This window comes from Erythrolamprus reginae, chromosome 2 (assembly GCF_031021105.1).
Source record: "Erythrolamprus reginae isolate rEryReg1 chromosome 2, rEryReg1.hap1, whole genome shotgun sequence".
Taxonomy (NCBI): domain Eukaryota; kingdom Metazoa; phylum Chordata; class Lepidosauria; order Squamata; family Dipsadidae; genus Erythrolamprus; species Erythrolamprus reginae.
In genome coordinates this window covers 86,424,837-86,448,302 of record NC_091951.1, presented here as the reverse complement: position 1 = coordinate 86,448,302, position 23,466 = coordinate 86,424,837, and the positions used below count along the sequence as shown (strand labels likewise).

At 38.1% G+C, this 23,466-nt stretch overlaps 1 protein-coding gene across 2 annotated transcripts in view; it reads left to right on the top strand.

The window, feature by feature from the left end:
- The window catches only part of SYN2 (synapsin II), a 139,450-nt gene extending 118,041 nt beyond the window's left edge, over nucleotides 1–21,409 (top strand). The window contains exons 11-13 of one of the 2 annotated variants that reach the window (XM_070738575.1): nucleotides 10,972–11,032; nucleotides 16,225–16,465; nucleotides 20,553–21,409. In XM_070738575.1, coding sequence (XP_070594676.1) covers nucleotides 10,972–11,032; nucleotides 16,225–16,465; nucleotides 20,553–20,688 — 438 coding nt within the window. In that variant the 3' untranslated portion in view covers nucleotides 20,689–21,409. The remainder of the gene's footprint in view (nucleotides 1–10,971; nucleotides 11,033–16,224; nucleotides 16,466–20,552) is intronic. The other variant, XR_011557959.1, reaches the window with a different exon arrangement.
- Nucleotides 21,410–23,466: the final 2,057 nt, after the last annotated feature.

Below are 23,466 nucleotides of genomic sequence, written 5' to 3'. Positions count from 1 at the left end.
ACAGCCGAAAGATGGTGCTTTAATGTTAGCTGCAGATCAAGGAGGATGCCCAAATTATGAACCCTCTCTGAGAGGATCAGCGATCCCCCCCCCCAGGATAATGGACGGACAGATGGAATTGTCCTTGGGAGGCAAAACCCACAGCCACTCCGTCTTATCAGGGTTGAGTTTGAGTCTGTTGACATCCATCCAGACCCCAACAAGAAAAAAAGAAAAAGAATAATGCCACAGATCTCTTGCTGGATGGAAAATTAGGTAGTATTTATATCAGAAGTCCTTCAAACTTGCAGCCAAAATGAGGGGGGGGGAACCTTCAAGAAGGGGTTGCATATGTGTAAAATAAAATTGGTATGTGCCAGTTTGGATTTTGGCAGCAAGTCATGAGCATTAGCAGAAGCCTTAGGAGAGTCTGTCTACTCCGAAATGGCTGTTAAATTGGTTTGATCAGTTCCAAAACAAAAATGTCAGGTGAGCAGTGAACCATGAGGGCACAAGAGAAACTTCTCCGGGCACACTGGTGCCCTTAGGCTTACTATTGTAGATCCCAGCTTTATACTTACAAAGCTGGAGATTTTTGTATTTGATTAAAAAAAAATTATCAGAAGCCAAAATACATTGGAAGAATTACAACGTCAAAGAATACAAGGAAAAACTATGTTTCAATACTTAGCATGTGGCAATTTTCCAACTCAGTGTTTGTTAGTTTCTGCACCAGCAGATGGAGATATTGTTATTTAGTAATACTTCAATGTTTGTTATTGCTGAACTTTATATAAAAGCATTTTTTCTGGATGTTAAGCTTTTCACTTTTATGTATTAAATTACAGAACAATGGTAATTTCAAAGTATGCATTTCAACCAATTCATGATAGAATGGAATAGAATAGAATTCTTTATTGGCCAAGTGTGATTGGACACACAATTTGTTTTTGGTGCATATGCTATCAGTATACAAATTTTAAGAATACAAGCAACAAGTTACAGTCATACTGTCATAAGTGGGAGGAGATGGGTGATAGGAATGATGAGAATAAACTATTACTAATAGTAGTGCAGACTTAGTAAATAGTTTGACAGTATTGAGGGAATTATTTGTTTAGCAGCGTAATGGCGTTCGGGCGGGGGAACTGTTCTTGTTTCTCGTTGTCTTAGTGTGCAGTGCTCTATAGTAATGTTTTGAGGGTAGGAGTTGAAACAGTTTATGTCCAATATGCGAGGGGTTAGTAAATATTTTCACAGCCCTCTTTTTGTTTCGTGCAGTATACAGGTCCTCAATGGAAGGCAAGTTGGCAGCAATTCAAGATGTTGGTTATTACCTATAAAGCCCTACATGGCTTAGGGCCAGACTATTTACAGGACCATCTCCTGCCGCATACCTCCAAGAAACCAATAAGATCACCCAGGGTTGGCCTCCTCCAGGTCCCGTCGACTAAGTAATGCAGGTTGGCAGGGCCATGAGGGATGGCCTGCTCTGTTGCTACCCCGGCTTTATGGAACCAACTCCCCCACCACCCGATGTCATATTGCTCCAATTCTAGTGGCCTTCTGAAAGGTTGTGAAAACCTGGCTTTGCCAGCAGGCCTGCGGGCCATGAATTTGACATCTGTCATGGCTGAATTGTATTGAATGGTATGCATGTGTTTGATTGGATTATTGAGTTGTGGGGTTTTTAACTAGGGTTTATAGTTTTACATATTTATGTTTGACTTCTCTTTTATTGTACTGTATTTGTATCTTTTTTATATTGTTGTGGGCAGCATAAAAGTCAGATAGATGGATGGATGGATGGATGGATGGATGGATGGATGGATGGATGGATGGATGGAGACAGACAGACAGACAGACAGACAGACAGACAGACAGACAGACAGACAGTTTTTCCCCCTGCAATTCTGATTATCCTCTAAAGTCTGTGTCGGTCTTGTCGGGTTGCGGAACCAAACCAGACAGTTATAGAGGTGCAGATGACAGACTCAATGATTCCTCTGTAGAACTGTATCAGCAGCTTCTTGGGCAGTTTGATCTTCCTAAATTGACACAGAAAGAACATTCTTTGTTGTGCTTTTTTGATGATGTTTTTGATGTTAGGTGACCATTTTAGGTCTTGAGATATGATAGAACCTAGAAATTTGAATGTCTATACTGTAGATACTGTGTTTTCTAGTATTATAAGAAATGGTAGAATGGGAGGGTTTCTCCTAAAGTCTACCACCATTTCTATGGTTTTGAGTGTGTTCAGTTCCAGATTGCTCTGGTTACACCAAAGGCTAGTTGTTCAATCTCCCGTCTGTATGTAGTTTCATCATTGTCTCGAAAAGAGACCAATCACTGTTGTATCATCTGCAAACTTCAGTGGTTTAACAGATGGATCGTTTGAGATGCAGTCCTTGGTATATAGAGAGAAGAGAAGTGGTGAGAGTACATAGCATTGGTGGGGGGGTTGCTAATTGTACAGGTACCTGATGTGATTTTGCCTAGATTCACCTGCTGCTTCCTGTCTGTTAGGAAGCTTGTGATCCACTTACAAGTGTGTTCAGGTACTGCTAGCTGATTTGGTTTAGTTAGAATGTCCGGTATGATGATGTTGAATGCTGAACTAAAGTCTACAAAGAAGACCCTAGCATGGGTCTTTGGAGATTCAAAAGTTTGTAGGATGTAGTGCAAAGCCATATTAACAGCATCATCTGTCAATCTATTTGCTCCGTATATAAATTGCAGGGGGTCTAACAGTGGATCCGTGATGGGACATCACTAGCCTTTCAAAGGTTTTCATAACTACAGATATTAGATCAACTGCTCTGTAGAATGAACTAATAAGAAATGTATAGCGCTAATGACTTATATAGATAAGGTTAGAACTCTTTGTTGTTGTTTTTTCCTCTGAGTTTCTTTAGATAAACTTTGCAGGGGATGTTTGTTTGTTTTTAAGTACAATATGTTACGCCTATTTTAGGTCATATAAATGTTTTCTGCTTCAAAATAGCATGTAGCAATAAGCCATGCTACAGACTTTCAGAATTTATGTTCAGAGAGGCATGGGAGGATCCTAAAATAATGTTTGAGAGCTTTTTGTAATTCTGAAGTTTCAGATTCCCTCCCTCCCACTGTAACATAACTTCTACATACTCAGTATCAGAAGCAAAAAAGGATCAAAGAAATCCCTTTGAATTTCCTCTACCTTAAAGCAAACTTCTAATGAGAAATATATGAGAAATACAGATGACTGGAAGAAAGCTCCATAGCTTTAGTAGTAGTACCTATATTCAAAAATGGAAATTTAAATGTTAGACAAAAGATGCTACAGTTTAACTACAATAGGTGAACAATTAAGAAAAAAAAGATCTTGATGTATTCATGGTAGCTGGGGATAGCCACTAGAGAGTTTCTTTAAGATAGTACACTCTTCCAAATGGAATAAAGGAAATTAAATAGTTTTATTCATAGTTTCAAATTCTTTTGAAGTTCTTTTTGCCTAAGAATTTACACTTGTTCAGTTACAGTCCTATTAAGTTCCACCTAAAGAATTATCTCAAGTTATTTCCATTATACTTAACATTCTCCGGTGAATCAATATAAAGAGCATATTTGGTGCTATTTTCATTGAAACGTGATCCTAATATGATCCCATGGAATATAGTGCTGGTTGGGGGTCTTGTTCGCTTGCAGTTCCTTTCTTTTACAGATAATTTATGGGGTTTGGGAAGCATGTTTTGCATCGATCTCTTTCAGGCCTATGGAATGCTATGCAGCAAACAGCAAATTCTGAATCTCAGTGGCCTCATCATTGGCCTAATGGAAAGTACTGCTGTTACAGACTATTAGGCAATACCTCAGCACAAAATATAGGCAGCTCCAGTTGCTGCAATTATCCTGGTGTGGCTGATTTTGAGCATAGGATTAGAGTTCTTGGTATTTAAGGAGTAGGATGAACAGAATTATGCTATGTTCTAGAGATGTAGTAGTGGGTACCAGATTTATCATAATTATAAAGCATAATTATCAACAGGTTAGTTGCATGTAATAGATAATCATTTTATTTTTCAGACTTATTCAGACAACTCAATATTATAAATTATTCCCTAGAGCAACATTGAAGGATAATCTTGTTCATGTCAATCTTGGCATTCAGGCACTTTATTCAGAAGCAGGTATAACATCATCTACATCAAACTAACCGTTTCGTGCAAGTTATTTGTGGTTATTTGGGGCAACTGTTGGATTTTCCATGTATTGCAGGAAAAAATCAGAAGAATGTTTGGAGCACTCAGTAATAGTTTTAGTAGGGATATGATTTACTGTATTTAATCCCTTTTATTTATTTTTTATAAAATGTGAAGATGTGCTTTGAAGATCTATAACTCAAAACCATAATACTTCCTATTCCTGAAGCTAAATAAAACCTTCACTACAAGAACTTTTACCCAGAGGTATTTTGGCCATCCAGGATTCTTCATAGATAATCAGAAACTTCTATTACATGATTTGTGACTAATCAACGCCAAAGTACAAAAGCAGTTTTGTGTTAATTTATAATGTTTGTACTCCAAAGGTGCTGTTTTATAAATACCTAGAACTCTGAATATCCTATAGGATTCAAATACAGGTTTATTATTTATTTATTTATTACTTAGATTTGTATGCCGCCCCTCTCCGAAGACTCGGGGCGGCTCACAACATGTAGAAACAAATCATAAGCAATCAGGCAAATTTAAAATATTTAAATATTTAAAAACCCCATATACTAACAGTCATACACACAGACATACCATGCATAAATTAAACGTGCCCAGGGGGAGATGTTTCAGTTCCCCCATGCCTGACGGCAAAGGTGGGTTTTAAGGAGTTTACGGAAGGCAGGAAGAGTAGGGGCAGTTCTAATCTCCGGGGGGAGTTGGTTCCAGAGGGCCGGGGCCGCCACAGAGAAGGCTCTTCCCCTGGGGCCCGCCAACCGACATTGTTTAGTTGACGGGACCCGGAGAAGGCCCACTCTGTGGGACCTAATCGGTCGCTGGGATTCGTGCGGCAGGAGGCGGTCTCGGAGATATTCTGGTCCGATGCCATGAAGGGCTTTAAAGGTCATAACCAAGGTAGTCCTCACTTTACGACTGCCCTATTTAGTGACTGTTCAAAGTTACTATGCTACTAAAAAAGTAATTTTACAACCATTTTTTATCACATGCCATGTCTCCGGGTTCATGCAATTAAGATTTGGGTGCTTTTCAACCAGCAGGCATTTGCAACCATTGCTGTGTCCTATGGGCATGTATTTGTCATTTTGGAGCTGACAGCCAGCTTTTGATAAGTAAAGTCAGTGGACAAGATGGCAGTAGAATCATAAGTCCCAGTCATCTGATGTCTTATTTTATTATCATTATTATTATTATTATTTATATCCTGCCTTTATTATTTTTATTTATTTTCTTGTTTGATTTCCCCCACAATAACAACCAGGTAAGGTGGGTCAAGTGATGACTAGCCCAAAGTTAGTGATCTAAGCTACATGGCTAAGACGGGACGGGAAGTCACAATCTCCTATTTTCTAGACTGGTGCCTTAACCACTAGATCAAGCTGGCTTTTGCTTAAAAAACTGCAGGTGATTCACTTAATGGCCATTGTTGAGTCCTCGGACTGAGGAGGCTCTTTCATTATAACTAGGTACAAGATCCAGCAGAGAGCCAGGCTGACCGCTTCCCCTTTTATAGGGAGCTATTGGATGGGTCAGCCAATTAACAGTCTCCATTTTCCCACTTGAACAGCGGAATATCTAACAAACATTCAATAGCTATCCATGTCAGCCTCAATATAATAATAATAATAATAATAATAATAATAATAATAATTATTATTATTATTATTATTATTATTATTATTATTATTATTATTATTATTATTAGAGAAATTAATGAAATACGAAGATCTAAAAATCGAGCTGCAACGACTTTGGCATAAGCCAGTGAAAGTGGTCCCAGTGGTACTTGGCACGCTGGGCGCAGTGCCAAAGGATCTCAGCGGACATTTGAAAACCATTGGAATTGACAAAATCTCCATCTGTCAATGGCAAAAGGCCACTTTACTGGGATCGGCAAACATAATTTGCTGCTACATCACGCAGTCCTAGGTGTTTGGGAAGCGCCCGACTGGTGATGAAATATGAAATCCAGCATAGTGATCTCGTTTGCTGTGTTGTATTGACATAATAATAATAATTTATTAGATTTGTATGCTGCCCCCCTCCGAGGACTCGGAGCGGCTCACAACAACATATATCTAACAACCATGGTTATTAAATTCACTGAAGTCATGTAATGTGTCACTTAACAACCTCATTACTTAGCAACAGCATTGCCAGTCCAAATTGTAATCATTAAATGAGTATGTAACAATAAACCTTGGTTCACAGCCAAACTCAAGCAGTTACGTCATTCCAAAGAGGAAGCCTACAGAAAAGGTGATAGAATGCTGTACAATCAGGCCAGAAATATATTAACAAGGGAGATCAGAGCAGCAAAAAGGAACTACTCTGAAAAGCTAAAGAATCAATTCTCAACAAATGAACCAGCAAACATGTGGAAAACTCTCAAAAACATCACCTGTTACAGCAAACCACCTTTCCAGGCTGAAGGAGATCAGCAATTGGCAGATGACCTGAATGTGTTCTACTGCAGGTTTGAAAAGAAACCTCAACCACTTATGTGCACAACCTCCATCCCAGACACACCAACAACAGCTAAATCTTCTACAATTGAACCCATCCCATTGTGTTTACAACCCCTAGTGATCACAGAAAAGGAAGTGAAAGATCTATTTCTCAGACAGAAGCCTGGAAAAGCACCAGGCCCAGACAAGATAACTCCTTCTTGCTTAAAAGTCTGTGCTGACCAATTGGCCCCCATCTTCACCCAAATCTTCAACAAATCACTAGAGTTGTGCTATGTTCCTTCCTGCTTCAAACGCTCGACTATCATCCCAGTGCCAAAGAAGCCCTCCATCAAGGAACTGAATGACTACAGACCAGTTGCTCTAACATCTGTAGTTATGAAAACCTTTGAAAGGCTAGTGATGTTGCATTTGAAAGCCATCACGGATCCACTGTTAGACCCCCTGCAATTTGCATACCGAGCAAATAGATCAACAGATGATGCTATTAATTTGGCTCTACACTACATCCTTCAACATCTTGAATCTCCAATGACCTACGCCAGGGTCCTCTTTGTGGACTTCAGTTCAGCATTCAATACCATCATACCGGACATTCTCTTAACCAAACTAAATCAGCTAGCGGTACCTGAACACACTTGTAAGTGGATCACAAGCTTCCTAACAGACAGGAAGCAGCAGGTGAAACTAGGAAAAATCACATCAGATATATGTACAATTAGCACAGGTGCCCCCCAAGGCTGTGTACTTTCACCACTTCTTTTCTCTTTATACACTAATGACTGCATCTCATACGATCCATCTGTTAAACTACTGAAGTTTGCAGATGATACAACAGTGATTGGACTCATTCGAGACAATGATGAATCTGCATACAGACGGGAAGTTGAACAACTATCCTTGTGGTGTGACCAGAACAATCTAGAACTGAACACACTCAAAACTGTAGAAATTGTGGTAGACTTTAAGAGAAACCCTTCCACCCTTCCACCTCTCACAATACTAGACAACACAGTATCAACTGTAGAGACCTTCAAATTTCTAGGTTCTATCATATCTCAAGACCTAAAATGGTCACCTAACATCAAAAACATCATCAAAAAAGCACAACAAAGAATGTTCTTTCTGCGCCAGCTCAGGAAGCTCAAACTGCCCAAGGAGCTGCTGATTCAGTTCTATAGAGGAATCATTGAGTCTGTCATCTGCACCTCTATAACTGTCTGGTTTGGTGCTGCAACCCAACAGGACCGACACAGACTTCAGAGGATAATCAGAATTGCAGAAAAAACAATTGCTGCCAATCTGCCTTCCATTGAGGACCTGTATACTGCACGAGTCAAAAAGAGGGCGGGTAAAATATTTACTGACCCCTCACATCCTGGACACAAATTGTTTCAACTCCTACCCTCAAAACGTCGCTACAGAGCACTGCACACCAAGACAACTAGACACAAGAACAGTTTTTTCCCGAACGCCATCACTCTACTAAACAAATAATTCCCTCAACACTGTCAGACTTTCTACTAAATCTGCACTTCTATTCTACTAGTTTTCCACATCATTCCTATCACCCATTTCCTCCCATGTTGACTGTATGACTGTAACTTGTTGCGTATATCCTAAGATTTTTATTAATATTGCTTCTTCATTGCTTATTTGACCCCTATGACAATCATTAAGTGTTGTACCACATGATTCTTGACAAATGTATATTTTATTTTATGTACGTTGAGAGCATATGCACCAAGACAAATTCCTTGTGTGTCCAATCACACTTGGCCAATAAAATTCTATTCTATTCTATTCTATGTCACAGTAACATATAGTAAATTGACTGATTGAACTGGATTGACTGTAGTGTATGCATGGTTCTTTTAGGATATTATTGTTTTATTATATTACTGATTTTATTGTGTATTCTGATCATATTTTACTACTGTTGTATTTATGTTACTTGTTAGCCTCTCTGAGTCCATTTCAGAGTGAGTGGCATATTAGATAGATAGATAGATAGATAGATAGATAGATAGATAGATAGATAGATAGACAGACAGACAGACAGACAGACAGACAGACAGACAGACAGACAGACAGACAGACAGACAGACAGACAGACAGATAAATAAATTTGTAGCATTAATAAGTGGATTAATTAAACTTCCTTTAGACGTCTCAGTTGATCTGCAGAGCACATTTGAAATTGTTGAAATATTACTTCTTAAAATTCATTTAATACTTATGGTTTTAAGACCCTGTAAGAAATAACTTTCCCGTAAGAAAAAATATATTTTCTCTCCTTGAGTAAAAGCTATTGTCATTAAAATATGCCATGCTGATTCATCTCTTTTGAGTCGCCATAAATCTTGACAGCAAGGAAGGAATGTGATATGTGATAAGCCTGAAACATGTATGCATCTTGATGGACTTGTGGTTGAACAGAGTATTGATACAAGCAGAGAGCTGCAGGTACTATTCAATGAGCAATAAGTGCATCCGTAGGAAAGTGTGCAAGGGTTATTAAGATTACAAAATGCTTAAACAAAGATATATTTGAGGAAATGAGGTGAACAGGAAATATGAGCGGTCATAATGGGAAGCCTAATTTAAGGCAAAGGCATTTCCTTTGAGATGGACTATATTAAGCATAGACCATAGATCTCTTGGGTTGGTACAGATTTCACCAGTACCTTTTAAATCTCAGTCCATGATATTTCATAATTATAATCTTTCTGTCAAAGTCAGAACCTCCATAGCCAACAAATGACTAGTTTCATTTGTTGACTATGACTGGAAAAAAAATCTGTTCACTTATAGAGATAATAGAGAGCCTGGGTGCAGGCGCAGCAGGTAGAGTTCTGTACTGCAGGCCACTGAAGCTGACTGTAGATCAATAGGTCAGTGGTTCAAATATCATCACCGGCTCAAGGTTGACTCAGCCTTCCATCCTTCCGAGGTGGGTAAAATGAGGATCCAGATTATGGGGGCAATACGCTGGCTTTGTTTTAAAAAGGCTATTGCTAACATGTTGTAAGCCACCCTGAGTCTAAGGAGAAGGGCGGCATAAAAATTGAATGAATGAATGAATGAATGAATGAATGAATGAATGAATGAATGAATGAATGAATGAATGAATAAATAATGACAAGTCCATCATCAAATCTAATCTAATAAATAAATTATCCATGTGGCAGCAACTACGATCAAGGTCTGCTCTCAATATTCACCAGACAAAAGTAATACATTTTCCACTCTGCTGCTTACTCTCCACTTGTAGAATACTTTTAGAAATATGGCAGACCCATATTGAGTTTTATTGTTCCAAGATCTGCATCATCAATAGTCTGTACCCAGTCATTTGAAAATAATACCCAATTTCAGGAAAAATGCTTTTGTAAGCAAAGGTGGTTTCCTGCAGGTTTGGACCAGTTCTATAGAACCAGTAGTGGGAATTTCCACCTGCTTGTTGAACTGGCAGCAATGGCTGCTGGACATGTGCCAAAACTGGCTGCCTTGATGGCCCCATACAAGACGCCATTGTGTTTTTCGTTTCTGCATGTGCATAAAAGCTGTTTTTTGCTTCTGGGCATGCACGGAAGCTAGGTATTTAGCACTGCACATGTGCACCCACAAAGCATGTGCATGCCCGCGTGGCGTGTGAGAAAGCGAACCAGCAGCAAGGTAAGTCAGAACCCATTCCTGCCTATAAGTGAGAATAATCTGTTTGGTTTGTATTATCAACCTTGCATTTCATATTATATAAGTTAGAAATGTATTGACATTACCATGCCTTTTTAATGGAACATTTACAAACTACATTAAAACAATTTTGCTGGATGTTCCTACCCAAAATATATACAGTTTTTAAATTTCTCAGTGCAACAATTTCTTCACTTTTGCCCTTATTGTTTCCCTCTTCACTCCCTTGAGATGTCTGAAATCCATTAGTTAAGATCGGGGCCAAGGATAAAATTCCTACTTGCACTAGAAAAAGGATTTTTGTGTGTGTAGCACTAGGAGCTTTTGTAGGGTGGGGGGCTAACATGAAGTTATTTTATGACCACTACAGGAGAGGAAAGGATAATTCCCCTCTTTCTGTGTCCTGCAGTTCCAGTAAAATCTCTGACTCTTTGTATTCCCTTCACTGGACTTCCTAATGATGCACCAAGAGTCATTTCTAGTCTGGCCTTCAGGGAAATTTTTCAGGTGGTAAGGAGATCAGTTCTAACAACCAAAGGTATATTTCCCAATCTATCCTCATCACCTTCTTGCACTCTCATCTCTATGGGGTTTTTTTCTCTTTTTCTATCTTACAGAGTGGATCGACTAAGGAGTCCGAATCAAATAAAGTCCCATCCCAGCGACCACCTCCTCAAGGTTGTTTACAATACATTCTCGACTGTAATGGCATTGCAGTAGGACCAAAACAAGTCCAGGCGACTTAAATTTTTGAAATTTAAAACAGGGGTTAAAGCCAAAAGAGAAAAAAAAGAAAGCAAGAAATCAACTACTAATTGTTTGTGCAGGTTTTTTTTCCCCATTGTTTCACTGCTGACCTGGATTGTGTTTTTTCTATGCAGTGTCAAATATATTGTCTGGTTGTTTATCTGTTTGTGTTGTAATGCTTACTTATGTTTCTCTGTATAACTTGTGATTCAGGGCTGTTGTCCACAGTGTACAGTGTACAAGAATTGTGCCTCTACTAAGTCAGTGAGACTGTATATTATGGATGGTTAGACAGTATTTTTGAAGTATTCTATATTGTGGGTTAAAAAAAAGGCTAACCAACCCTGGCTGAGATATAATACTTTTGCTTAACTCTGTGAGTATGTATGCTATATTTGATTTTGGAATTTTTTTATGTGCTTGATTATTGAAAAGTGATTATAATATTTGAAAAGTCTCATTTAGTAATATGTTAAATGAGGCATTTTCTTTTATAATTTTATAAAGATTGCTTAATTTTGAGTTAGGACATATACATAAATTGAAAAACTAGTATTTTTATTTTAATTTTTACATACAAAATATAAAAGAATTATTTCCAGGAATGCATAAATATCTTCTATTTTCAGTGCAGAGTTTTTAGGGAAAAATCTATATCTACTAGCTTTAGTGCTACAAAAATGGGCCACCTATGTGCAATATTGATTCAAATTTGATATTGAATGTATTTAAGTTCAATGGGGGAGTTTCTTTGTTGGTTATGAAGTAGCCATCTGGTTTTCTACCAAACTAAAAAAAATGTTTACTAGAATTACCTTATCTACATAATTCAGGTAAGCTATGGTTCTTTAGCTACAATAGTTAGCAAAACAAGAAAAGCCTTCTGCAATTAATCAGCACCTTTCTTTCTAAATATTATGCTATCCACCCTTTTCAGGGTTTCTTTTTAAATATCATTCATGAACTCAATGTGTTGCTATATCATTCTGTATTTATTATGATTATGGCCAAGCGATTAGGATACACTAAAATGCAACTATGATCCAATCTAGCATTTTAATCTTAAATAGCTAAGTAGAGTAGGAAAAGAATGTTAGTGGATCTTGAATGGCCGCAAGAGTCAAAAGCTTAGCCATAGAATGTAGTACATGGGACTCAAGTATATGTAAATAATAAAATAAGGGTATCTGACCCAGGTGGGGAGGGACGTACTTTTACTCAACTTTCTTATAGCCATAATTGCTTATGACTGTCACGACACCAGGGGCTGTGTGCAAAACATTACAAGCAATATCCAGGCAGGCAGTTAAACTGTTATAGTAGTCACTCAAATGCACCTCTTAAGCATTCTGTAGAAGTAAGGGAATGAATTATGTTGTCAATTGAAGACAAATAATAAGGTCAATAGTAATCCCTAGGTTAATACAAACAAATATGTTTTCTTATGACATAATGCTGAGATCTGTTTTTTTTTCCTTTGCAAGCACTCTAGAATTGCAAACATTTATAAATCCAAGATGTGATAATTACACATTGTTTTTAATGGTAGTTTTGATGTTTACTGCGCATGCTGTTGTTCCCTGATCATTTTAGTCTATGAACAAGTATATTCTGTTTGTGTGACCTTTGTTTCTGATAATGATCTTTTGATAACCACACTAAGGGGATTGGTTATAGGGGAGTGTATTCCCTTCACATCAGGTTCATTGTCTTCCTTACCTCCAGATCTTAATCCAAGAGAATAAAAACAGCATTCCATACTGGAGTGGAAAAAAAAAAAGAACCTGCCAAATGAATGCCATTAATATCAAGCCATGGATATTCTTTTGCATGTGGTAGTTTGAGTAATTAAAGATGCTTTTGTGCATTGTTTATGGGCTCTCTCTCTGTGTGTATGAAGTGTGTATGTGTACTGGCCACAGATAAAAGATTTGCATCTTAGCACAATATCAGTGCATTTGATGCAGATGGTCATAGGAGGACACGTACTAGTTTACTGTCTCAACAGTAAAGAAGCAAGCCAATATGTTTACCTGCATGCTAGCATGCTCAAGTGCAATATTGTGGAGAGTTGGGAAATGGTATTTTAAAATGTAGGATCAATGTCTTGGGGGGGGGGTAATTTGCTTTATTTTTCCTTTTTTTAAATTTATTTATGTCAAAGCTGCTATTATTATTATTATTATTATTATTATTATTATTGCTACCTTTTTGTACCAAACTAATGCAAGAAAGCGAGCAAATGCTGAAGTGTGACTGCAGTATATATTTTGTGAAATACTTTGTACAGCTTAATGTCCAATAAAAAAAAAGTTACATCTGTCTTCACTGTAGTTTCTAGCACATGATTTTCCCAAGGAGGAAAAATCCTTTTATATATACAGCAAAGAATAAGCAAAAAATATGGGCTTTTTAGTATTAAAAAATGCAATTGAAATTAAGAATGTCTCAGTCGGCTAATTAAATTGCAAGGCTTCTGACCATCTTTAGATACGGTAAACACATCTCTCCTGTTCACGGGACATGCAGTTAATAACATGATGGGCTGGGATCACTTCTGCATCTACCTGTGACTTGCATAAATCCAATGAAGGTTATGAACAGACATTTATGCATATAACTTTCTGCAGGTTCTCAGGTCACACATACTTCTAGCGGGGGAACAGTAAACTACGGACAGGAATAGATGTACAGTAATTCTTCTGCACCTTTTGCTATTGCAAATAATGAATAAGGCTAACTGTGGTGTTTTAAGAAATGTACCAAGAATGAATTGTTGCCAAATTTCTAACGTGGAAAATTATCTTCAAACCTATTTGGTTATTATGAAGAATGTAAATATTACTGGAACCTTTCTGAAATAAGTCCATTTATGCATTCAGGGTTTGAAAGATAAAATACAGGTTCTCACACAGCAATTTATTTTAAAAATTGAGTTTCTGTACTTGGTATTTTTAAATGGTCATTGTTGAAAGTATGGTATCAATTTTGCTTTATCTGCATATTCCTACATTATTGGTTTTCTTAATTAGCTGAATAGGCCTAATGGCTTTTATTCAGAGACTTTTGGGGTTTTGGACAGTTTGGCATGACAAAAAGAATTTGCAAGGTCTCCAAATTATTCCTAGACCTAGTTAAAAGTATACATGTACAGTTTCCCTAGTATTACAAAGGCATAGAGTTCTGAAAGAGTGTTTTGGGGATGTATTTTTCATCTTGAAAGTATCATCTTTGAGTGATGATGCAAAATCATTCTAACAGACTGATAAAGCAGCTGAGTTGATTTCACAAATTGTGTGGCATTTGCCCACTTTGTACAAAGTGGGAAAACATGTTATATAGATTAATGTCTGTGATATGCAAAAATAATAACCTTTTCCTATCCAGAGTGTTGTGTGCATTCTACAGCATGCATGGATTTTTTTTTCCATGAATGTGCCTAGCCATCACTTCATTAAAGATGTCAGTTCTTGGCTTACATCTCCCTGGATGCCCAGATCTCTCTCTATCCTCTAAGCTAAATGGAGAAGAGACCATTTAGAGATTTCTAAGAGATCTCCCAGGCATTTGTATAATGCCTAGGAGAATCTTTTCAGATGATACCACATATTTTATTTTTTAATGTGGTGAGGAAAGTTTTCAAGAAAAACAATTCTAAACCCTTTGAACTCACACAATTCATTCAAGAAGTTAGGACTTACAATCTTTGGGCTAAAAACCCCCTCTGTGATGGCTATGCTGGTATAATATTGTGTTCTGATACAATTCTGAAAGCAAGTTCTCCAAAGGTTGGAACGCTACATTTAAGATCAGGGACCAAAGACCCTTCAATCTCCACTAGGGCTCCATAAGTCCGATCAAAGTTGACTGCCTTAAATAGGATGCATATTTGACAGCACTGAAATCCAGTACTGTTTATAGAAGCAGAACAACCATACACTAAGGAGAAGGGAGAGGGGGGTTGCACTGGAAAAAAACTGTACTAACTGCAGCTGAATCTACAACTCAGTTTTGATTAGCTATTGCTTACAAAATATGGAACTGCTTTAGGGTTGATGTTGCAAGATCTGACTATGTTAATTGCTTAGTGGTTGGCTCAAGTAGATGCCTGCTTTGTTTTTCACAGAAGGGCTTATTGAAAAGACACTGCAAATATATGAGACACTTTAAAAACATAACAACCCTCCCCTCCCATTTAAGGCAAAACAAAAAGGCAACTAATTTGAATCAATATTATTAATAAACAACAATGCTGTAATATATTCAAACCAAACAGATTCCTTCCAGCTGTTAACTTCCATTGTGTTTGGTCTGTAATGGAGCAATCTGGGAAAATGCTTTATTTATCAGGAACCTGAGAACTGAAATGGAGAAATACTATAATTAATGCAGCTTAATCTGGCCCAACCTTATCCAACCTAATACTTTACAGGTGTTTTCGACTTCAAGTCCCATCATTCCTCTCAATGTAATAGGTTCCCCAGGGGTGATGGGAATGATGGAACACTACGTCTGTCTGGCATTAGCTTAAGAGTGTATACATTTCCTGCCAGTGCTCTTGCTATCAGCTGTAAAGATTTCTGCTGTCACATCCAGCATTATTAAGGAGCCTTAAGCTGTCCCTCTCCGACCAAATAATTATTACAGGTAATCCTCATTTAGCTACTTCTTCTTTAACGACCATTTGCAGTTACAAGAGTGATTCAAAAATAACTTTGAAACCAATCTTTGCATTTATGGCCTTTCCAGATTTATGAAGCAAAGAAAAACTGAAATAAGTTCATAAGCACAGTTGTGGTTTCACTTAAAAATTGCTTTGATTGATTGATTGAGTTGCTCGTCCCAATTGTAGTTGCTAAAAAAAGGATTATTTGTATTTTATTGATTTCCTCTTTTTAAAAAACAGATCAAATTACTAAAGCAGTGAATTTTCAAAGGCTGTTTTAGTATGGATATGAAAATTTGCAGTTTATATTTATGTAGAGTTGTAATTCATGATGTGATAGCTAAGGCATTCTAACCCCACAGAACTTTTCTAGTACCAGACTGATATTAAGTGTTGGATGTAAGAGTTATTACAAAATTATTGATGCATTATGAAGTTTTTCTTGTACTGAACCTAGGGGGCCCAGTGCAACCCCAAGGAATGCAATCACAAAGCCAGGAGCCACCCCAAGGGTTACCTCCGGGGCATTCAGGAAAGCCCTCCAGTTCTCTGCCTCCACGTCCACCTGGCCCTGCGATTCAGCCATCCCGTGCCCGTGCCCAGGCCTCAGGTCCTTCAAGTGCTGGGCCTCCAGCAGACATGAAGACCGAGCCTTTGCCAGACTCGTCCCAGAAGCCTCAGTCGCATCCTCAGCTAAAGTAAGGCATTCTTGTCGTTTTCTCCTCTTGTTTTGTATTTCTTCTCTTGCCAAGAGAGCTTGGGGTACAGATGAAAAAGCAGAAGATTCCTTTCTTTTTGTAACAGTTTTTTTTTCTGTTTCACCTGTAGTGGGTACACTTCCAACAGACATTTCCAAATCTGCTGAAAAAGACAAATTTCATGTATTTATTTATTTTATACACAATGAGGGTTATAGGCGATATAATCAGGTAGAATGTATTAAAGGGGGAATAGAGGAGAAAATAAAGGAGTGAAATATAACTATGAGAGAATAGCAGAAAAAGATATAGGTATAGAAGAGAAGATATAGGAGATATAGGAGAGACAATAGGACAGGGGACGATAGGCACTCTGGTGCACTTATGTACGCCCCTTACTGACCTCTTAGGAACTTGGTGTGGTCAACCGTGGATAGTCTAAGCGTAAAGTGTTGGGGGTACAGATTTGAATTTGAGTCATCTTTTTCTTTCCAACAGTTCAGAAGGTGTTGATTCATCTTTGGTTGTGCTGTTTATGAGGCAGCTGGTGAGAAAGAAAGGGAGAGACAAACCATATCTACTTAAACTTATAGCTGCTCAGACAAGAAAGATCGGAAAACCCAGAGAAGGTTTCCCTTGTCAAAGGATGCTTCCCATTAAAACTAGAGATAGATAAAACACCATTTCTATTCAATGGAACTGATCTTCATACTCTATATTTGGTTTATTAGATAGAAACATACTCTAACTCTTCTTTGATTTTAATTTTGGTCAAACTCATCGTATTAAAGTATGGCTGAAGATGGCCATTTACTTAGTCTATATATCCTCGTGGTGTATTGGAAACTGCTTTGAAGATTAACATATCACATTTTGTTTCTGTTTCACATATTCAAATTCAAATATTCAAATACCCAAGGTATATTGCTTAACCATTTAGAGATAGAAAGATTTCTTATTCCCTTCATTATCAAAATGCATGACTGTAACAAAGGATGGTAAAATGCCAGGAAACTTTACTTGCCAAAATTTTGTCTGATAGTTTACAGACTTAATCTTAAGGCTTACATAATTCGTTTTTGCTGTGAAGGTGAAAGAAGGTAATCACAAAACAAGATTTAAAAAAACAAAACAGGGCAGACAAATAGGATAAATCGATACATGGCGTTAAATGTATTATATTTAGTCATGCATGTAAAAGAAAAGTTCAGTTCAGTACTCATTTTTATTATTTCCACCATATACTTTTCCCAGAAGAGGTAAAAATTTAAAACTCATTTAATTTTAAACTAAATGGATCAATGTAAGATAGCAGTGAATGTTTTGGATTGTAAATGAGAAGACCTGGGTTCAAATCCACCTTCAGCCACTGCAGCTTCCCAGCTGACTTTAGGTCTAGTCATTGTTGCTCAACCCAACCAACCTCACAGGACAATTGGAAAGAGGAAGTATAATGTATGGGGCTTTATGTTTGCGTATAGGTGATATTTAATCTAATAAACAAACAAACTAGAAAATATCAAGGGATATTTTCGGTCCTGATGTAGCTTTCCCTCTCTAGGTTTTTTTTTTTTTAATGCAACAGATATTCACAGTTAATATTCTCACTCTGTTAATGACTGGAGTCAAAATGACTTAGATACCTAAATATGTTCACTTTTAGAGGCTTGTGAAAAGAGCACATTTCTTGTGCTCTTTTTCCTTCAGGAGCTTGTGGACTACACCACACCTTACCACACACAGTTTTGGTGGTTTAATGAAAAATAACACTGACCAGAAGGATTACAATAACTATAAGTTTAAGTCTGTTTCAATAAATCCATCTTCTCCATCATAGTGTTTCAGATACTGTATCTTAAATTTCAAAGGTAATTCATTTGTAACATGCAAACAGCCCGAATATTTTATTTCCTTTTTTTGTGGTATTCTTATTAAGAAGTATAAGAAGCAAACTTTGGCTGATCTCAAAAAAAGCTTAGCAAGGGTGAATCTAGTTACTACACAGATAGGTGACCAAAAAATCTTTCAGGCATGGACCAGAGCAGAATATTGAAAAACATATTTGGAAGAATTTTATGATGAATCACTTCCATATCATTGGTTAGAAAACAACACACAAACTCATATGTAGTCACTTGAAGTTGAGTTCAGCTTTTTGGGAAATTTTGCTTTTCTTTTATTCAAATGTAAACTTTTTTCCCCAATTCACTGCTTAGACCAGCCCTAAACATTTTTTTTCAACCTCAGGACTCCTTAAGGCCTATATTTGAAAGCTCTATGCACATAGCTTTAAAGCATCCTGGATTGCTCGTATCTCAAGTTACAAATTTGTTCCAATCCACATTTCAATCTCTCCACTTCCAAATCTTACAAAGAAAAAAAATGCAGAACCAAATTGCCAATGGGATTAACTGTACTCAGTGATTGCATTCTCATCCACATCTTCTGGCTTAACATGTGCATGCAGGTTACTAGCCTATGCATGAATATTTCATTAAACCATTTATGTTTCTGTTCCTAATCAAGTAAAGAACCTTTATTTGATACCCATCCCTTCTCAATGTCTATTAAACCAGGGGTCCCCAACCACCGGGCCGTGGACCAGTACCGGGCCGCGGGGCATGTTGCACCGGTCCGTGGAGTCAGCAGCTGCCGGCCCTCATGCCGCCACCCCCTCCCTCCAGCGCTTCGCCTCCCGCCGGGCAAGAGGCCTCGGGAGGCAGGTTCTGCCGGCCACAGGACAATGGATGGGACAGAGGGGCGGGAAGGACCGAGAGGCTCAAGCCTCTTTTGGCTTCTGCCGCGGGGTGCTTTGCGTTTTTGGCTGGGGGGAGGCAGGACGGCCAGCCTGACCCCCTCTCTCCAGCGCTTAGCTCCCGCTGGGCAAGAGGGCTTGGGAGGCAGGTTCTGCCGGCCACAGGACGATGGTGGGAAAGAGGGGCGGGGAGGACCAGCACCCCCATGCTTAATCCCGCCCCCAACCACGCCCCTTTCCGCCCCCACTGGGCCATAGAAAAATTGTCTTGCTGAAACTGGTCCCTGGTGGAAAAAACGTTGGGGACCACTGTATTAAACCCAAATACTGTACAATGAAAATGAAAGACTGTACACATTTACAATATTGTTCACTCTGATTTTCTGGAAAAGGTGTAAGGTAGGGGTTTTTTCCCCTGAAAAAGGACAAGATTTTTTTTTTTGGAAAAAGGGACAAGATTTTTTATTTTATTTTTTGGAAAAGGGCAAGATTTTTATTTAATTTTTTTTTAAAGGGCAAGATTTTTCTGGCAAAGCTGTAAGGTTTTCTGGAAAACAGAATGATTTATCTGTCATTAAGCATAATATAAAACCACAAGCAGATACACTTTTCCTTTTTTGAAAAAAGTATACTTAAAATTTATAGGGTTAAAAAAATGAATAGCATTTTCTATTTATTCAACTAGTTGCTTCCTTCCATTCAGCCCACTCCAACTTACCTGTGTTTATTTATTATCAATTCAATTGATATGGCTGCCCATTTTAACCTTATGACTCTAGGCCAGTATTTCCCAACCTTGGCAACTTGAAGATATCTGGACTTCAACTCCCAGAATTCCCCAGCCAGCATTTGCTCTAGGCAACTTGCAGAGAATAACTTCAATATAAAAACATTGTAAGAAAACAATAAACAACTATTACAAAAGCCAAGTTGAAGCCAAACAACACAATCAATGCACCTACAATACAAGCTTAATCACTTAGGTTCTGTAACAGAACCAGGTTTTAGTACCTTACAGAAAGACAATGGTTTGGTGCAAGTCTAATCTCCAGTGGGCAATGTTACAGAAAAGGCTGTCCACCAGGAAGGGAGACACTTCTGAGTTTTGGCATGTATCAGACAATTATTTCTGAAGTCAAAACTAGCAGTTGTTCATCTATTCAAAGAATGTCATCTGGATGTTGCCAGTTATATTTCCTATTCGTATGTATATGTAATGCAAACTGAATTTTGAAAGATAGGGGCTACATCAATCATGAATAAGAAAAAATCTTTATGAAAGCTTCAGATGTATGTAACATTCATGTGTGAGTTTTTGTCTCTGTCTTGCAGCAAATCACAATCTCTGACAAATGCCTTCAACTTCACGGAGTCATCCTTCTTCCGATCATCTGTGAATGAGGATGAAGCAAAAGCTGAAACCATCCGAAACTTAAGAAAATCTTTTGCCAGCCTGTTTTCAGATTAACCATGGCTAGCTTGCTTTGGCATATCCATCAAATGTTTGAAAGTCTCCTGTGAATATCATTTCACAAACACTATTTCTTTATGAATGATCTTTCTTTGCTGTTTCAACTGTTGTATTAAGCAATATGTTATGCTCTTTTTTTTAAAAGGGGACTATAATGAGTTAACACTTCAGGTATCTTTTTAAAAAGCCACTTTAAAAAAAGCCCAGAGGAAAAGCTATACAGCTGAATGCTTACAGTCATCCTTAACTGTGATTCTGTGGCCTTACCGTTAAATGCACTCAATCATCCCATTGGACCCTCTGTTGTGAAGTCTTTAGAACAGCACACTATTAAGTTGCAAGTCTTCCCTTTCCTACAGTTTTCTCCAGTACTCAGCTGCATGTTTGTTTCTTCAAGATATTTTCTTCTACTTTTTTGAGACTTAGTTTCTTGCCGTCAGATCTTTTGGGTATAGTTTCATTATTGTATTTGTGTTAACCGTCTTTCATCTTATTAGAAACTTTAGAAAGCGTTCTATGCTTCAAAGAGCAAATTCTAGAATGAACCAATGTTAGGGTCCTCTGTGTGTCTATATATGATTCTATTCTATTGTTCATATATTTGTTGTGAAATTATTTGCAGCCTGTTAATAGTGCTTTTTGCTTTGTAAAATGTCATGCATGGCCTCATGTCACCATAGTTCCATATTACATCCAAATAAATGGAAAGCTCTATACCTAACAGGAAGTCTGCTTCTCCTGACTTCTCTGAAGTGTGGTAATGATAGCAGAGGGAGAGCTAAAGCTTTATTTTGCTCATTTATTTTACTTTTAGTCGAAATGCATTACCAAGAAAAACAAGTAAGAATAATATTTCAGAAACACAATTTTAAAGAGATCAATCCCTTTGTTGACACACTTCTTCTGATAAAATTACCCTATAAATCTTGGCTTGTCTACAGAATGAGGTATCTTAAGGAATGATTTATAGAATGCCAGGTCCAGTTAGTGCCAAGTTGTATTTTGAAGAGCTATATTCACATTTTCTAATTTTATCTTTGCTCATGGGAGATATGCTATCTTTTTCTTTCCTGTTAAATTGAACACTGCCACGTCTGGTCTTTATGCTCTGCTATCCAGAAGCATAAAACATTTTCATTTTATCTGATGTTAAAGATACAGATATTACAAACACGTATATAGATATTGGTGTAGTTATAGATGATACAGATAGTGATGGGTGGTTTGTACAATGTGTCTCATTGAGCCAAATGCAAGCCATTCATTGTTTGCCGTATAGAGGCCATGTAGAATTTTCAGTAGTTTTAAAACAAGGATACATCTGTCGCTTTATCAAACTACAGTGGGGATTTGAATTTAGATGGGGATCTTTTCTCTAGCACATTTAGCCTTAGAGTTAGGATGTACTTACCTTTCTTCAAGGCCACCTAGTCTGCAACCATCTCAAAGAATGGTCTTGAAATTCCAAGACCAAAGAACTGCCTGGGTTGAAGAAGATGGGGAATGATGGCTTTTTTATCCATTGCAAGGTTACAAAGGCGTTGTTTATGATTACTCACATATTCATTATTTACAGTGATCCCTCGAGTTTCGCGATCTCGATCTTCGCGAAACGCTATATCGCGATTTTAAAAAAAATATTAATTAAAAAAAAACACCACTTCCGCGTTTGGCTTCGGGAGTCAGCTGGGAAGTGGCGCGTCTGTTTTAAAAGGTCGCAGCCGGCCTGGGGGGCTTCCCAGCACCCCCCCGAACCCGGGTGGCCGGGCGAGCAGCGAGCGAACGGCGGGTGGCCGGGCGAAGGGCGGGCGAGCGGCGAACAGCGGGCGAGCGGGTGCTGGAGGGGCGGGGGCAGCCGACATTCAAAGCAATCTGTCGGCTTCCGCACTTTCGTCGCTCCCCACCTCCACCATCTGCGCATGCGCGGCCATGAAAAAAAAGGGTGCGCATGCGCAGATGGTGTTTTTACTTCCGCAACCCTACATTGCGAAAAATCGAGTATTGCGAGGGGTCTTGGAACGTAACCCTCGCGATACTCGAGGGATCACTGTATTTACAAACTGACCTAGATCTTAAGATATGATAAAATCGATGTAAAAGACAGAAAATGGAAAAGGAATGAATGAATAGCTGAAACTTCGCCAGGCAGCCAAATGACCTCAGCACTAGCATCCTGCAATTCCCTCCCTTGTCACCTTTGAACCAATAGTCGACTACAAAGATGAAAAAACACAGCAGATCTGAATGTTGGCATATATTGAAAATCTCAACCATTTGGTCTTTGAACATTATCACCAAGCTACCAGCTGCATCCGATTTTGTTGACATTCTTATGCAGGTTTTAAAAAAAATATTCAATAGATTTTTCAATATCAATCTAGCTGTTCCATTTCTACATCAAGTCAGGCGCCATAATATTTTCAAGGGCAGTTCCCCACACTGTGTATTACAGTAATTTAGTTTGGACATTACTATTCCAGTATGTGCCCTTTATTATAGCATTTGTTGATTCAGGTAAGCATATATCAATGTAAGAAAACATGTGATTCAGGGTTGAACTGTGAAGTCTTTGGTGCTTTCTGATATATATAAAAATGAACAATCTCTGTGACACTGGACATTGCATATCGCTCCATAACATTCCATTGCCCAAATGTATAATAATCTCCACAGCACTCAAGGCAACTAAGCATAAAAATCCAAAATAATATAAAACTGCAAAAATTCAATTTAAGCCTACGGGAAGAAGACATAAAATCACAGTAAATTGGACTG